General features: G+C 29.1%; 1 protein-coding gene across 1 annotated transcript; it reads left to right on the top strand.

The window, feature by feature from the left end:
• Positions 1-302: 302 nt before the first annotated feature.
• LOC112597531 (single-minded homolog 2) lies at positions 303-17384 on the top strand. The gene is made up of 11 exons (XM_025343611.1): positions 303-541; positions 2794-2970; positions 3075-3160; positions 3496-3585; positions 3714-3831; positions 3904-3998; positions 12187-12374; positions 12599-12705; positions 12771-12918; positions 12983-13208; positions 16858-17384. The coding sequence occupies exons 1-11, from the start codon at positions 433-435 to the stop codon at positions 17281-17283; spliced, it is 1770 nt and encodes a 589-aa protein (XP_025199396.1). The 5' UTR covers positions 303-432; the 3' UTR covers positions 17284-17384.
• Positions 17385-18877: the final 1493 nt, after the last annotated feature.

Here is an 18877-nt window from a genome sequence, read left to right as displayed (position 1 = left end):
GTAAAGTGTAAACTCAATGGATTTCCTACTAAAATCCTCCCTATAATATAAAATCATATAAAAAAAAAATGTGTTTAAAAAAAAGACGGGACCATCAATAAAATACACATCTGTTCCTAGAATGACTTCTTCCGAAAGGTTTTGGCCGAACAATACCTACAGGTCAGCCAGACTGTGAGGAGCCCAAAGGTCCCGGCGACCCAATGTCTACCTTTTTTGCCCCCTCTACCGTGCCATCAGCCGATCATACCTGGTGTGCGTCTATTATGTTTTTGAAATTTCTCCGTTCTGTCGACGTATAGGTGTATTCATTTTTGGCGGTGCCCGCACTGCAGTACACGTCTAGTGTTTGTATAGTATTCGACGGTCTGTAGAACTGTGGTGGTGGTCAGTGAGTGTGTGTGCTTCGACCGTCAAACGCAGTTTTAATATATGTGCCGGGAAAACATTCTGTCATCAACAATTGGGACTATGTGCCAAGAATTGAAAATGAAAACCAAAAGGAAATGTTACAGGAAATCCCCGTTGCCGATGCCCAAAGGTACAGTACATATATAATATATAATGTATGTTGCGCGTTAGTATAATACGTTTGATTTGAAAATATTTTTTTGCATTTTCCCTTCTACTTTACTATAATTCATAATTTTATTCATTTTTTTTTTTTTTATCAGTAAGCTAGTGGGTACCCTATAGTGATATATTCGAGTACGTGAGTCTGGAAACATTTTCGCTTAAATGGATTTTGATTGTTAGTAGATAAATCACGTTTTCGCGATCCGAGTGCGTCACCCGTTTACTGTCGTCGCACGTGCGCCGACGCGCCGGCGGTTTGCCCACTTTTGTCGGTCGGTCGTGTTAAAAAAAGTGCGCACGCCAATGGGATGAAATAGTAAATACCTAAGTTTTCTTGTTCACACACATCGGGTCTATAAATAATTGTATTGAAATTTACTTACGCACATTATATTACAAGTCGAAACGATCTATTTAAATTATTTTCGGAACCTGAATAAATTAAGTTGTTTTACGTTATTTTTACTATGAGCGCATTCGTTAAGATCGACAAAGCCAAATTATTAGGTGAAATAATAGAGTTTACACATGAATTATGACGATTATATACATGTAATTGAAAAAATTATACATGATTCTTACAATTTTGTGGTTATTTTTATAATGTTTAAAATACACACACACACATACACACACACACGCTCATACAAATTTACCTATATCTTTACAATATATGAATATCTTCATTTTTTTTTTTTTTTTTTTATTTGGCATTAGAAATAATTATAACTTATAAGCATTGAAATATACAAAATACAGTTACTTATTATTAGTATTATACATCTAATTAATGTTCACAAGTTGTACAATATAAAAACTACAGCTTATCTTAAGTAACAACGTAGGTAAAGCGTTAGTATTTCACTTCTTAGTATAATCGTATTAAATAATTTTTGTTTTGTGATATAATAAAACTTCTAATTAACTTGTTGTTGAATATTATTTTTTTTTTTTTTACTATACGATATTTTGCACTTATGTTGTATGGTTGTTAAATTTATACGTCCACTGTAGCACATTAGTGTAATACTTCGAGGCCAATTTTATCGCATTATACACATTTTGTGCGTTCTCCTTATTGTGTTCGTGAAAATGACGTTGTCGGGTGATACTTCGAGTAAGTCATACAATATTACCGTGAAAAAAATGCTTTAAATGTTTTATACTGATATTAACCATACAGTCATGCAAGCAGCTATATTTATACATTGAATCTAGGTAGTAGATGTACTTAAAATTTGGACTAGATTAAATACTCTACATTAAATTCAATATGTTTAAGTAGGTATTAAAATATTAATTTATTTAGTAACACAATATTTATTTGAGTACTAAGCTTAAATAATAAACTAAGCTACTATTATGAATTATGTGTATGATTCAAATTTTATTTGTAGCTAATAGTTATTGTTATCCATTTAATTAAAATATTAATTATTATCATACACTAAAATTTAAAACGGATCGAATTATTGTATTGTTATTTTACAATAAGATTTGATATCTTATAGGTAATTTAAACATAAAAGAGTATGATAATACTATTGATATTACTAATATCATATTAGAGTTAATTTTAAATAGTATAAATCTACGATCATAGTTTTAACCATTTATCAATGATTTTCACTGGATTCCATGAGTAAAATCATTCTTTATTTTTTGTAGGTACCTATATTTTAAAGTAGTGTTTCACTATTAATTATTTTTAAATCAGAGGAAAATGACCTGCCTTAGACTCGAGGTCAACGTTTTTTCTTTAATTTATAAATATAAACATATAATACGTAAAAGACTAGGAAATAAAACAAAGTGATCATTTTATAAACAATGTCCAAACCTGGTGTCAAGGTTGCTTTAGTAAACAAACTGCACTATGTACTATGTAGTCAAATTGTTTTAGTTCCGATAGTTTGTGTAGTTGTCTCGGTGAGTCAGTGTCAGATAGAACTGATTTTTGTCGCTACAGAATTCATAATTTTCAGTCATGCGTCTAAATTTATTTTTAACAAAAAAATAGCGTTTAACTTATGCGTGAGTTATTGAAGAAAACCGCGGAATTCAAAATGAGCACCACGGAATTCAAAATAAGCACCGCGGCCGGTGGTAATATATTGCACTCGATGTACTGCAGTCGGAGAACTGATTCATTTTATGTAAACATGGGTAAATTGATTATTAATACTCGTGACTTTTTACTTGTTTTCGGGTCTACAGAGATGAGAGAGAGGAGCAGGAATGCGGCAAGGACACGTAGGGAAAATGAGAACGCCGAATTCCTAGAGTTGGCCAAACTCTTGCCATTACCGGCGGCCATTACTAGCCAATTAGATAAAGCTTCTGTCATCCGGTTGACCACTAGCTACTTAAAAATGAGACACGTCTTCCCTAACGGTAAGAACAATACGTGTTTTATTCTTATCTGTACACAGAATTCGTTTGAAATGTTAATGTTTAAGTACTTGGAACTAATACTTATTACACCCATCATAATTTAGGCTTAGGTGACGCTTGGGGTGCAGCGACTCCAGTAAACCATGCAAAAGAAGCTTGTATTAAAGAGCTTGGTTCATATCTACTACAGGTAAATATATTAAAGGTAATTAGATAAGACAGATCAAATTCTAATTCGCGATAATCTGAAAATAAAATAACATTGCTTTGTTTTTAAAATTTTATTCATCTTTTAAGTCATTGATTGTGTTAAATTAATAATAAAGCTAATGATAAATCAACATTTTATAAATATTTTGTAGCATTTTTTTTTTATCAATAATATAATTTATATTGATCCACTTTATATTATTAACTTTGAAGAAAATTGTTGATGTATGCTTTACTAGAGCTATATATTCAATTTTAATAGTTAAAATTATTCTTGTATAATTATATAATATTTACTTATATTTTTATTTTTAGAGTCTCGATGGTTTTATATTCGTCGTAGGCGGCGATGGGAAGATAATGTATATATCTGAAACAGCATCTGTCCACTTGGGGTTGTCACAGGTATATAAAATATATTGTCTCATTAAAATGATATAATTAATATTTAAAAACAAATGTTTTTAAAATTGTTATTTCATCACTATTTGAATTAATTAATTTTTAATTTCAATTGATATTGCTGAGTTAAGGTGGAATTGACTGGTAACAGTATATTTGAATATATTCATCAATCTGATCACGATGAAATGATATCAGTGCTTAGTCCACCTCTTCCTCAAAATCTTCCAGCGGAGAATATGATGATGAGTATGTTATTAAAAAACACTATTTTTACAATTTTTCTAAATGACTGGTCCTAATAAAATAAATACATTTTAGATTCAACCGTGTTTGAACTTCAGCGTGTATTTTTTTTACGAATGAAATGTGTATTGGCCAAACGGAACGCAGGGCTTACCACAGGAGGATACAAGGTAAATTATACATTTATATTGGGTATATACTATATTCTGTAGTTATAATTTATAAACAAATTATGTTAAGAACTTAAACAAATAAAATTGATGATTGATTTTTGAATTACAATCTGATTGTTAGTATTATTGATACATAACAACAGTAAATGAACTATTCTTAAAATATTAACTGTAGAGTATAATTAACCAGTTAAATCTTTATGTTACATTTTATTAAATAAATATTTAAGAAAATATTTTCATGTCTATAAATTAACAAGAAATTAATTTTTGAAAACTTTAAACTTTAAAGTTATGTTATGATGGTATTGTGCATTATAATTGAACATTTAGTAACTATTATTCATTGCTGATGAACTAGGTTATACTATAATAATATTGGCAAATATTTTGGAATAAATAGAGTAGAGTCGTAGAGGAAATTGGTTGATAGCAAATTATTAAAAAAATAGTTATTTTTCCATGGTATTAGTATATTACTAACTTAATATGATATAACTTAAATTATACATATTATACATTGTTAATGGTTTATACAGATATATTGATTCATAATTGAATAATTATAAGTACTACTTATTTAAATTAAAGCTAATAAGTTTGATTATTCCATATTACGCCATTATATTAGTTTATACATCTCAGAAACTCGGTAAACAAAATATTAATACGGCTAATATTATTTTCTGATTCCTAATAGTATTAAGATATGGTATAACAATAAATAATAAATAATGATTATTTTTTTTTTTTTTATTTAAATAGAAAAAATTTACAATAATAATAATAATAATAAGCTTATTTTTTTAATTATTGATAGTAAGCAAAAAAATTAAATTTAATATTGTACACAGATTTATAAAAATATTAATATAAAGTATATAAATGCACATTGATGTGAATTACTAACATAATATTAAATAACTTATAAAAATATAGTTCTTATCAATTTTCAGTGGTATTTTATCAATTTTATACTTATTCTTATTTTATTAAAAATATAACTTACATATAAACACGTAGGAGATGTAAAATTATCTATCTTTGGTGTAAGTACGTGTGATAATGATAAGAAAAAAAATAAAAACAATTTACACATAATTTTTTTTTTTTTAATTGTAAGGATAAAGAATTCTTGGTTATCACGACAAACATGAAGAAATAAAGCTATACCTATGGGTTAATGACATTTAATATTATTGTTGTACTAAATCATTAACAACAGCCTAAACAATATAACTATAAAATGTTCTGGTGGCAGTTTAAACACTTACTGCCAATACAAAAACCTGAACGTGTTTACTTTTATACTTAACTGTTCAGTAATCTTGTACACACACATCATATATATATATACGTATAAGCTAACAAGATAAAAATATCAATATTTAAATTTTAAATAATCACGTTGCCGTTATGAAATCATTTATTTTTTCATAGGAAATCAATCGATAAATGGATATAGTTAAGCAATTTAAATTATAATTTATTTAAATGTAACTTTGAAATACACAGTTAAAGTTTTGAATAAATATCATAGGTTACGTACAAAAAATTTACATGATTTTAATTAAATTCAAGTTATCACATCACGAATAAATCATTATTACAATGCAACAATTACAAATACTCGTAATAGCTATCTTTATGGCTTATAATGTAAAATTATACTGTAGTAATTGTTTTGAACAAAACATTATCTAATTAATAATTAAAAACGAATGTTTATAAAATAATATATTATATATAATAATAATAATAATAAATAGAGTTAAAAATAGTTTAATGTGTAAACAATAATAATGCATATTACATGTAAACAATGCACACTAACCTTCATCATTATTAAACATTTAAAATAATTGTATACATAATATAAGAATTTTATTGTTTATTCAAGAAAAAAAATTAGTGATATAAAAATATGAAATATATATTATAATCGTTTTTTGCTGCGTTTAAATATATTTATTATTGTTGTATAACAACAATAAATATTCATAATATTTTCATAATTATACAGAATAAAATTATAATTGACACAAGTTATTTTAAATTAATCGCGTGGATCGTCTAACGTTCGTGTGATGTGTTTAACTACTAAATTATAAAATTATTATAATCACGTTTACTATGTATAATTTTTGTTAGTATTTAATTTTCTCGGAGTATTATAAAACATTAATAATTTAAAACACTGTGGTATGGCTTTATTAATAATTTATTTTCACATATTTTATAATATATTTTATTCAATGAAGCTGGTGGATGTTATGAGTTCATTACTTACCGCTGGTCGTCGAATTGTAACCAATTAAAAAAAATATGTCGAAGAAACGCGAGTACGCGAATATAATAATACTAATACAGTAATACACCTAATACTTTTTTCTTTCAAACAATTATTATTAGATATTGTTTTAAGCGTACCTATTGGTCTTCATTGTCATACTTGATAAGATTGGTGCCCTTTATAAACAATATTAACTATGAAATTCACTATTCCAAATACAAACAATCACCTACGAAAAACTCCACTGTATGCTTTGAATTGTCGTTTACTTTTAAATTTTATTAAAATTGTGGAATTTAATGACATAGACTTAAAAATTACTAGTATTTGAATTAGAAGCACAGAGTAAGGAGGATACAATCTTTTCTAAAAAAAAAAGGGCTTATTATAAGAAAATATGTTTATGCTATTTTACAGTAATCTCTCTGTGCGTAAACAAATTTTCAACTTAAATATTAATTTTAAAATGATTAAAAAATAGAATACTAAAAAAGTAGGTACTGTAACGTGTATTATCAATTGTCAATCTGTGCAATCAACTTGTTTATAAAATATTACGTAAACAATTACCTATTAGTGTTATTTTCATACCAGAAGTTATAGGTGTATTACTGTACTAGATAAATACCTAATAATAGTATAATATCTTTATAAAACTTATTTTTCTTTTGCATATTTTTTTAAATAAATTATAATTAACTAAAATGTGAAAACAGAGTGCTTATATTTTCTCGTCCTCAGCGTTTCATTTAATAAATAATAGAATACGCCGAAATATTAAAAAAAAAACAAGAGTTACCTCAAACACTTTTCCTAATTCAAACACTATACATTTTAAATACTTACCGATAAACATTATAACATGCGCATACTCTGTGAAATAATATAATATGATATAGCTACCTATTCGTTTAATATTATTGTATAATTATTGACCTAATTGTTCATGGCTTAGTCTGAATAGGTATAATAACTAATAACTAATAATATTGAAAATATAAAGATGTCATTATTAGTATACAACTTCGCAGGTTAACCAACGGGAGCACTCGTACACTGTTAGGTTGTTTTCGTTCACTTATAATTATTTTAATTTTACGTTTGCTCGGAATCGATTTTTATACTACATACGTCTAACTACCGTCACTTGCATAGTTTCAAAATGGATTTTTTTTACGCCAACGTCGTAATATAAAACGTACGTATTACGCGTGAACGTGAACGTGTTAACAACTTAAAAATTAAAACTATTTTATATAGTACCTGTTTTTGTTATAACCAAAAATATACCTCGTATTATGGTTATATTATGTACTACCTGCATTATACGTATATATTTATTATATTGTATTGCATAGTATACTATATTTAATTTTAAATTCATCGCGCGGTCAATGCTAAGATTTATAATATGTATATACGTTATAAACCATTAAAATATTATACACATCGAATTAGAATTTAGAATAGCATTATATAGCAGTTGCTGAGTATTAGTCGTGAACATTACATTATATTATACGTTTTTCTTTCCCTAGACATAGCAAAGTTTCATACATTTGATTTATGATATATATATACATATAAAGTACAATTTTTTGTTGTTGCGGACGGCTTAAGTGTAGGCCATAAAAATCACTCGTGTGCCCTGGCGTGTGTTCGTGCATACATTACGGAGCTAATGCTTACGCATATATAGGCTCATATAACAAACGGGCGCGTATTGCTGCAGCATTACAATAAATATACATGTATATTATATAAATATATATATATATATATACATCACGGTATATATGTGCCGTGTCGATTGTTATAATATACGTAATAATATAACATAATATTATACAATATACATACGAGGGGGCAGGATATGAGATGAAAGGAACGGGGAAAATAAAAAGGAGTGAAATAATAAAATACAACAGGCGACGGCGGCGGCGCCATATTGCGGGGGCCCAGGTGTGCGCGCGCGAGTGAGTTTAATCACCGTCGTATATTTACCTGTGTTTTGGTCGTCTGTTTGCCATTGGCTGTGCTCGCCGCGGGCGTCCTCGCAACACTCTTCGAGAGTCCTCCTCTTTTTCAATATTTTTTCTCCGTTACTTCTATCTCCGCAGGACGATCGAGCTCGCGCACCAGGATAAATAATAAAGCGCGCAATGTCTGTTTATTTAGCCGTATCGAGACTGCGGGCATTGCGCGGCGGTAGGTACGTGTACAGTTGCAAGGTGGGCTTACATAGATTATCGTATAATATTACATATTATTGTCTTAACGTACACAGGAAAACGTGAAAAATCAAAGATCCACCAGTAGCTGTATATGAGTGTGTACATATTAATAAACATTCTCGTATTTACCTATAATTAATGCATTACTTACAAGTTATTTTTATTAGTTATTACTTTTATAATTTTTTTTTTAATTATCTCTTATGTAATTAATATTATTTACATTTTAAAAATATCGGGTACTTAAAAACAATTTTTTTTTTTAGATTAAAATAAGTTTTAAAACGTGTATAAAAACGAAAAATTAAGTCTTGGTTTCAATTTAGTCTATAAATAAATTATAATATTATTATGATGTATAATACAAATTAATTTAAATAAAATATTTGATAGATAGATAATTACGTGCACATATACATATATAAAATATGTACTAAATTAATGTTGAGTTATAGTTATACCTTTATAATTTATCTATGTAACAAAAAAACTAATCCTTTATCTACTATATATTTACATTATAGATGTGAGTAGGTACATAATATTTTTTTTCATTACTGTAAATACATGGATAAGCGATACGTGCGATTATCAAACATATAGTACTGGTCAGCAATAGCTGCTAAATATATGCATATATATTATGTAGCTTCAACGAATTTTTTTTCATATTTTACAATAGATATACTTGCCAGTTGTCATAATATATTAATGTATTGTATTAAACTTATTATAGTACTTGACAAAACCAACAGTTATAGTAAAAGTGTAGTTTTATAATATTATATTATGTCAAATATTGAGATATTATGCCTCTCGTGAGTATAATATTGACTAATGTAAACTGTTTTCTTCAATTCTCGTAGTGTTCTAACAAAATCATAATATTTTTTAATATAAAATAAAATATATTTGATCATGTTTTTTAGATTTATTATAATTAGAATAGATTTGTAGGCAGATATAACTTAGTATTTGAAATGTATTTCGTTTTATTCTGTTAAATATACTTCAAATATTTTAATTGGCATAAAACAACCGTATTGACCATTTGTTATAAAACAACCATTTAGAATTCATTTAATTAATCTATATATGAATTTCTTTCGTTAAAATCATTGTTTATTGTATTTTTTATTTTGTTCGATAAGCAAAAATAAACATATTCTACCTGTCACAATACTACATACTCAGTAAGTAAATTTAACATGCGCAGTTTTAATATTATTTATGATTAGATAAATATAAACCCTATGAGAGATTAGCCTAAATCCGATAAAGTTAATAGGTGAAGTGAAGTGCGATAGTAAATTATATGCAAAGTTTCTATTATAGTTCATTTTGCAGGAGAAAAAAATTCTAGCAACATCGGCAAAAAAATTTAAGTACGCTTATTACCTTCTAGTTAGCATTATCGCAATAGAATAAACTTAGTATAATAAATTTGTATACAAAGAATATTTATAGGTAGTTTAGTGGCTAGTACTACTGCAGTACTTCACTACATGTTAAATATATATGTAGCATACTATTATGTTAGGACTTATATGATTAATAATGTAGCTACTTTTCTAACTTAAAATTTTACGAAGTACAACATTTTATACATTTTGCAATTGAAACAAGTTACAACAGTATAAACATAAATATAGAATATTATATCTGATATTAAGAGGACGCTAAACTCACCTGCATTGTCTTCGTCTTACATAACATAGCAAATTGATATATGTATATACACACAATTTAAAATAAGAATAGTATCTAGCGAATTGCATAAGTTGTTTTTATATTTTAAATTTTAAAATCGGTTATGAGCATTTTATATTTTTATAGGTTTAAATTGCTTTTTTTCTTAATTCTCATCTCTCCTTCTTTAAAATTTAAATATAAAATTAACTAATAAGATTCATTTTGTTAATATTCTAAGTATTAAATTTGATAATTGGTCAATTCACTCTAATACGTAATGTTAAACATAACAGATTTAAACTGATTATCCAGAATGTACACTTTGTTATATTATACGTTTGTAAGCCAGAGACAACCCAGGTGTATCGTTCTTTTAATAATGTATACAAATAACTATATATTGTATAGTTATAAACTTATATGTATTATATGCACACTTGTAGGTGTGATAACAATTATTTATGTGCACTCCGTACTGACTATACACGAAAATTCGAATCGCAATAGGTAGTCACGTTTTGGAGAATTATACTTCAAAGTAAAAATAACGTACAGGAATTTTCGAATCCTTTCCATTGTGTAACGTAATGTTACGAGCGTCCTCGCTATAGGTGAGTTTTCCGAAACGTGTCCAAGTCCACGCATGTCGAATGCAAGAGTGAAAACGTTTTAAAACAACCTATACACTCCACATGTGGTGTCGATAGCCGAAGATTGATTACGCGAACCGGTCGCATTTGTAGTGTGCACCACTATACACAGTAAACAATATTATAATAGTCTCTAATCCCGACCGCTTATTGATACCTCACGATCGGCTCCAACGTGTCTGAGCCACGGAGAACACCTATGATTTTTATTACTATTCAGTATCTATTGTCCCGGGTGCCGAAGGTACATTTTGGAATTTTTTGGGTATATTTTTCGAAACGAAAGACAGTGAGGTGGAGGCGAAGAAAAAAATATCTCACACCTGTGAAGAGACCCGTATTTAATTTATTCTAATACTTAAATCTTGTATTTTTGGTTGTGGTCACGTCTCGGCTATTATGAATGGACTTCTTGACACCTTCTCAACGTGCACATTATATTACCTAGTCTATTATAACCATGTGGCTATGGATGCAGCAACGACCTTTAGAACAGGTCTTATGTTGTTGTTTTTTTTTTTCAAATATATATTATGATATACGTTTACCTATATATATTTTATAATGGTATTTTTTCAACGGCATAATATAATAACACCAACTCGCACACATAAACTTATTATATTGTGTTCGTGAGTTGTGACTAGTGCATACTGCAGTACCTATATAGCTATATTATACGACTCTATCAATGGCTGTATTTGTTTAGACATAATATAAGTATACATCCGTTTCGATATTGTCATATTGAATATTTCGTCGAACACCCAAGGGGATCATATTTCTAAAGTGAATGTAAACTATATATTTTGTTTGCTTTCATAATATACATGCAAAAAACAGTATCGTATTGTGTTCGTACACATATAGCCTAAATGTGCGTGTGTTTGTAGATTTCGATGATTTGCCAAAAAAATATTATCAAGATATTTTATTTTGTAATTCAACAGTGTATAAAAATCTAAAATATATTTTATTATACATAGACAGTTCATCAGTTATCATTTTATCAATTATAAATTAATTTACTTATAATTGTCATTATATCTGTTGTAAAATATGTACAGTGTGAATATTAGTAATTCAGTCATATATTTATTCTTTGTAGTATTTTATATTATAATAATTTTTAAGTACCTATATGACTTTTAAAAAAATAACAACCAACGACTAAATACTAAATTTTACGATAAATATTTTTTACCCAAACGATAATTATTATCTTTAATATAGACTAAACTATTACTGTAATTGAACAATAATTATTAATTGTATCGTTTATATCTTTGTTGTTTTGATTATATACTTATATATAGGTTATACACTGTTCTGGTTACCTTAAAGTAAGACAATACCCTGCCGGAATGCCTGGAATAGAAACCGTTGGTCTAGTAGCAGTTGGTCATTCGTTACCTCCACATGCCATCACAGAGATTAAATTGCATTCAAATATGTTTATGTTCCGTGCAAGTTTAGATTTGAAGCTCATATTTCTAGATGCCAGGTAAGTCAAGTAAACTATTTTTAAAATCCTAATCAATGAATATATTTTACTTTTATGAATACATAACCCTTAATTGCATTTCATTTTTTACAACTAATGAGTAATGGTTAAAAATGTATTATCACAAATGTTCAGTACACACCCTTTGTTTGATTGTCTATATTATTTTAAATTTGGTAACTTTGTCAAACATTATAATATTTAATTTCATTATTAAATTTTAGAGTGTCTCAGCTGACAGGATATGAACCTCAGGATTTAATTGAAAAGACACTCTACCATTACATTCACAGCAATGATATCCATAATATGAAACTCTCGCATCACACACGTAAGAACTAAAAAAAAAAAAATCATTGAATTTGCAATAAATATTAATTATTTCGTTTTTTCCAGTGTTATTGAAAGGCCAAGTCACCACAAAGTACTATAGGCTGTTGGCCAAAGACGGTGGTTGGGTGTGGGTTCAGAGTTACGCCACCATAGTCCATAATAGTAGATCTTCGAGGCCCCATTGTATAGTTAGCGTTAACTACGTACTGAGGTGAGTAAATCAAATAAATATTCAACAACACTGTCGACGGAGCTAATATATGTTTATTCTGCAGTGAGTCCGAAATGAAAGACGTCTGCCTGTCCGTGTGCAACAACGGTTGCGCGACGTCACAGAACGGAAATGAAGATGCGGCAATCCAAAACAAACCCAGCAAAGCGCAACAAAACCAAAGACAATCGAATCAAAATCATAGGTACCACAGACCACCAGTGGTAACCGACGAAGAATACAGTGATTCCAGCGGTGGACTTTTCAACGACTACGTTAGCAGTAACAGCGTAAGTGTAAAAAACAAAACATAAAAAAATAATATAATTCTCGTCCGTTATAAATTATACCGGTGAATAGCACTGTTCATCTTTAAAAGCATGTCCCGCCAGTAGGTGCTGTATATAATACAGTAATATTATATATTATACAATGATGTAATACGTGTTATATCTTTGCTTGTTAATATTGCAAAACGAACGTATGTTTTTATTTCTACCTATATGGCATGTAGATTCCGTTAAACGACGGTGTATGATGACAACACATTTTAAACCAATTTAAAATAGACTTGTGCGTAATAAACGTTGAGACAGATAACATTCTCTTCTCTTGGTAATATAATAGCCTCTATCTTACATATAATGTTAAACTGTTAAAATAAAAAGTAAAAATAGAATATTGTATTTTAATACGACCGTATTCAGTAGGTACCCAGATGATAATCTACAGATACGAACTTATTTGAATTTTTATGCAAATAGCAAAATTTTTGATTTATGTATTATAATATCTAAATAGTTTGAATAATCAATAAAAATAATAAAAAAAGTAAATAAATAAATAAAAACGGAATGTAATAATAATAAAAATTTGATTAAAAAAAAAAGAAAAATAAGTAATCAGTAATCACAATACAGTCAAGTATATGTAGAAAGTATCTCGTCATTGAGTAAGTCAGTATAATGTATATGTGTTAAATTTGAATTCAATGATAAACCTTGCATACAAAAAACGGTTCTGAACGGTGACGATCTTTCAGGTTAAGCGTATTTTATTCCTAATACTCAAAGTATATTTTATAATATATTTATAATGCTATTAATATGGCCTATTATAGTTATTCAATATACTATTAGTAAAATACTATAAATTGAGTTATCTTTTGCTAAAACTATTGTATTTATTATATTTTTAATATTTAATTATTATAATTGTATATATTTATATCATTCAATATTATTGTTATTTGTTATCAACATTTTTCTAATTATTTCGAAAAACACGGGTAATTTTTAATCTTGAGCTCCTAAAAGTGCCTACTAACTAGATTCATTTTTCTACCAGAAAAGGTAATGAAATAGAAAATCAAGACAATTTTTCTACTGCAAATCATATACACATACCTATACAAAAAAAAAAAAAATCATAAATCATTCTAAAATCAATAGTTTTGTTCAGAATTCAAAAATTAAAATTAAATACTTAATGTACGAAATATTATTAGCCGTTCACGTATAAGTGTATAACATTTACAATTTATGCATAGTGCTAAGTGTTAATAATTAAAATAACTTTTATGTTAAGTTTATGTGGTGATCGTCTTCCTCAAAATAACTGACTAATAAATACAACGTAAATACCTAATTATATTACTGTACATATTAAATGATAATTCAACTAAAGTTCGTGATTCGATTTGTGTATGATTGGGATAAATGTTAATTTACCATTTTATTTTTTTCTACATAAATTGTACAGAATAAATTATTTTTAAGTATATGTATAAGCATTACACCGTTATATAAACAGTCATGTAGTTAACAGTATACAACAATTATGCATATTTAAATTGTTATCTTAATATTTTAACACATAATATATTATTAATATCTCTTAGTTTATTTATAAAACTTTAGAAAATTATACAAAAATTTTATTTAAGAATGTAAGAGATTTAGACGTACATTTTAAAATATTATGTACATTTCAAGTAAATTTTAAACTATTATTATCTATGTATAAATAGTTCACAGAATATACGATCACGGTGGTTTGTTGTTTGTGTAACATGACAGATTGCAATTTACATGCCAGTGATTTATGTTCGCATATAAATCATACTTAATTCGAGTGGAAAAACTGTAAACTAAAATGTTTGTGATGACTTTGTTAAATTTCACTCTTTGACTAACGTTTTAAATTCTCATTATTAATTACTAATAACTAATAACTAATAAGTAATCATTACTTGTCTTGAAAATTTCTGATAAAATTAATATTTTTTACGAGCTTAATGACAACTAAAGACTGATACAATAGTCAATAAGCCAGGGCTAATAGGTAATAGTGATTAAATTAAAAAGGTTAAATTTCCTTTATTTTAATACATTCATATATTTTAAATAAGTTATTCAAAACACGTTATTTTTCTAAACCCTATAAACTGGTGAAGTTGTTGGATATTTCAAATTGCTTGAATCAATTAAAATTACAGTTAAGATTTATCATGTACAAACTACCAGTGGTGAGTACCTATACCAATACTTAGACGATCTAAGACTAATTTTATACTATATTACCAATAAATTTTAATAATACGATATATTTATTCTTAATTGATTATACACACAGGTATTGATAATGGTAGCATATATTATTTTCACACTTATACGAACAGATTTGACAAACATAAAATATGTAGACATTAGTATTTTTTCTATAAAAACAAAAATATAACTACATTATATTAAGAATTAACTTAATCTAACCTATCGTTAAAAATCAAAAGCTGCAGTCGTAAAATTGCACCTACTGGTTTTAAAAATATTTTCACATGCACCATGCACGCATATTACAAGCCGTGTATTTACATTTTTAACTCTATAAAATGTCGTATTTGTCGTCGCTACAGCCACGCCTCTACTGGTAGGTAATCTTCAGAGCTAAAATTCGCGGTTGGAGGGCTGTGGTTGGGAGGAAACTACGATGTTCGAGCTACAATATTACCCTTCACCAGTGACATTTTGTGTGCTTATATCACACGAGTTTCAAACAATGTTTTGGCGTTGTACAAGTACATATTACCCTAACCTATACAATGCACATGTTAGACATGCATTTCCTGCCCTTGTATAAAAACATATTATTATGTACCTATGTTGAAGTATATAATAATATTATATTATGTTATAAATAACATATATTATGCGATCATGTTTCTCATTATTTTACGTACGCTTATGAAAAGAATATTTGACGCACGATTTCCTCTCGTTAAGAAATATTTTCTCTCCCACATTCTTGAAATCAATCATTATCAATTATACAAATATGCGCTTTTAGTAATTGTCAGGAAATAAATTATTTCCATTTTTCTCAGGCCTAGTCATCTGTTGCTTTTTAATGGGCCTTTGTCGCATTAATATAAAACTAAGAAGCTTTAAATTTAAATCTAACCAATCTAGGGCAGTGTAAGTTAGACAATTTGGTATTTGGTACAAAATTATAAAATAAAAAAATGTTATTTTGACCACTATAATATCTAATACACAACTCAAACTTCGTATCTACATGTGATTTTGACGCGTTACCGCTATCACCACGTCTGTTGCGTGTTGTTCATCGGTACCTTTTGTCATTACATGTTTATGACACTTATAAGTTATAACATTCGCGTTTCAATCCATTTGATTAGCGAACAGTTGACTTGCCAAATCATATAATATGATAATATTAGTTATAATAACCACGATTTAAGACATATTTGTATTCTCGACAATTAATCATGCGACACTGCGACAGACGACAGTAATCGTCTTGATGCACCTTGGTCCTTACGCACGTCGTCGATTTTATATATTATTACTGTTATTATTAAATCGTAAATGGTGAACTCGTCAAGTTATAATAATTGACCGTTTTGCATTTCTGACGCAGGAACCGCAATCGCTCGTCAACGGCCCCGTCGGCGGCGGCGGTGACAGCACCGGCCACCATCACCCGTCCCACCAGAACATGATGCAGCCGTCCAACATGTACACGATCGAGGAGTACATCTACCCAGAGCTGTTCTACCCGTACGACCAGACGTGCGCGCGGCCGTTCAGCTCCGCGTCCAGCTGTTCCAGTTCGAACGAGAGCGACAGGCTGCAGCTGGCGCACCAGGCCGGCGGCGGCGGTTACACGCCGCCCGCGGCCATGCTCATGACCGCCACCGGCCACCACGACGACCATCACGCCGCGGCCGCGTACCAGGTGCTCACGCCCATAGGCGCCTCGGCGCCCGCGACCGCCGTCGGCCACCACCACGGCGTCATCGTCGACGCCCAACACTACGCCGCCGTCAACGAGTACGTTCACTGATCGCCCGCCGCCGGACGCGTCTGCGTCAAACGTCATGACACGACGGAGTAGCCGCACTCTTTTCGCGGCGAAATTCCAAACGCGGGACGACCGCGGTCATATATACATACTAAGATGTTTAAGACCACTACACGCGTATAATATATACCTGTGCGTCTGTATATTATAATATATATAATTTAGTGTATAGGTAAATAGTATAACAGTTATGAGATATTATGAACATGCGAAACCCCCTCTCAATGCCGGACGACGCTGCCGGGTCGTTGACGTTTCGTCCGCGTTTCGGAGGTGTCCGCTATTTAAAGGAGTCCGTTATAGGGAAGGTTGATATCGTAAGACCTATTACAATTTCGTAAAAGACGACCGATTTGTGTACATAGAACCAATTCGAACGGTTACGTGATGGCAAGTGACTTTTATCGGTACCTATAATCTGCAATCTGTGCACTATAATCGACTGTGGAACCAATTCTGTATTATTCGTTGATGAGACGACGGTCGCGCAAAATATAAAACGCACGGGGGGGCGTTTAAAATTCACAATCACGCGTGGTATGATGTTCCGCGGCGGTGTACCTTACAAACGTGCATGTCATACATTTTGTACATATTATATAATTTCATCTCGTATACTACCGAAACGCAATTGCGGATTTGGTGGATTTTATAAAGTTATGTTCGACGAATAGCGTGTCCGGAATCCGGATTATATTATACGCGTTAAAGTCAACAATATCTACGCCTCCCCCCCCTTATACAGGGCATACTGGCCATACCGCGTATCCAATAACGGCTTATATTTTTTTTTTTTGAAATGTTTCAAAACACTGAATACGGCAGTATTCTGTATACGCGCGTATTGCAGGTATATTATAATAATATAATTTATAGTAAATTTTAATTGTACATAATATCTTTGTGATGACAATTTTATGTCATGATTATATTAATATATATATAAATAAGTAGATTTATACTTATTATTCCTGTTAACTTTGTAGAATATTTATTTATTATTTATTTGTACATTTTACGATAATTTTATCTTTATAATTTATTAATATAGACATGCATTTAAAATATATATATATAAATATTGTGTTTATTTTATATTACCTGTATAATTGTATTATTTTCTCTGCTGTTTACATAATATTCGTAGAGCCAAAATTAGAGATGAAACAGGCTGAGATGGGAAAGCTACGTTTCCGGGGCCAGGGTATATGTACATAAAGGGCCTATGACCTATATTATAGACTTTAATGTTGTCAGCTAAATAGTTTATTAAGTGATAATTTGCTTACATGTTTATATTTTATAATGAAAATATAAAATTTTAAGATAAACTAAAGAAAAAAACATTTTAATAAGTACTATATTCGGATAAAAATAATATGTACCTACTAATAACATATACCATATTGTTTTAATAAACAATGTTTTCAACTATTGTTTGTTCTAAGAATATTTAAATTATTTTTTCATCAGAAATTACAACAACAATAATAATAATTTGTATTGTACCAAATATTTTTATTATTGATATAATTTTGGCCATTTGGCCAAAGTGAATTAAACAATAAAATATGTA

Source organism: Melanaphis sacchari, unplaced genomic scaffold (genome assembly GCF_002803265.2).
Source record: "Melanaphis sacchari strain LSU unplaced genomic scaffold, SCAv2.0 Contig42_pilon_pilon, whole genome shotgun sequence".
Lineage (NCBI taxonomy): Eukaryota > Metazoa > Arthropoda > Insecta > Hemiptera > Aphididae > Melanaphis > Melanaphis sacchari.
Note: the sequence above shows the minus strand (reverse complement) of the source record. Positions and strands in the feature narration are given on the sequence as shown.

What these genes read in the sequence shown, in the direction of transcription:
- LOC112597531 (XM_025343611.1), top strand. Translation starts at nt 433, where the DNA reads ATGTGCCGGGAAAACATTCTGTCATCAACAATTGGGACTATGTGCCAA. An exon ending in AGCGGAGAATATGATGATGA is followed by an intron (nt 3,832 to 3,903) that starts GTATGTTATTAA and finishes AATACATTTTAG; the next exon opens with ATTCAACCGTGTTTGAACTT. An exon ending in AGCGTTAACTACGTACTGAG is followed by an intron (nt 12,919 to 12,982) that starts GTGAGTAAATCA and finishes TTTATTCTGCAG; the next exon opens with TGAGTCCGAAATGAAAGACG.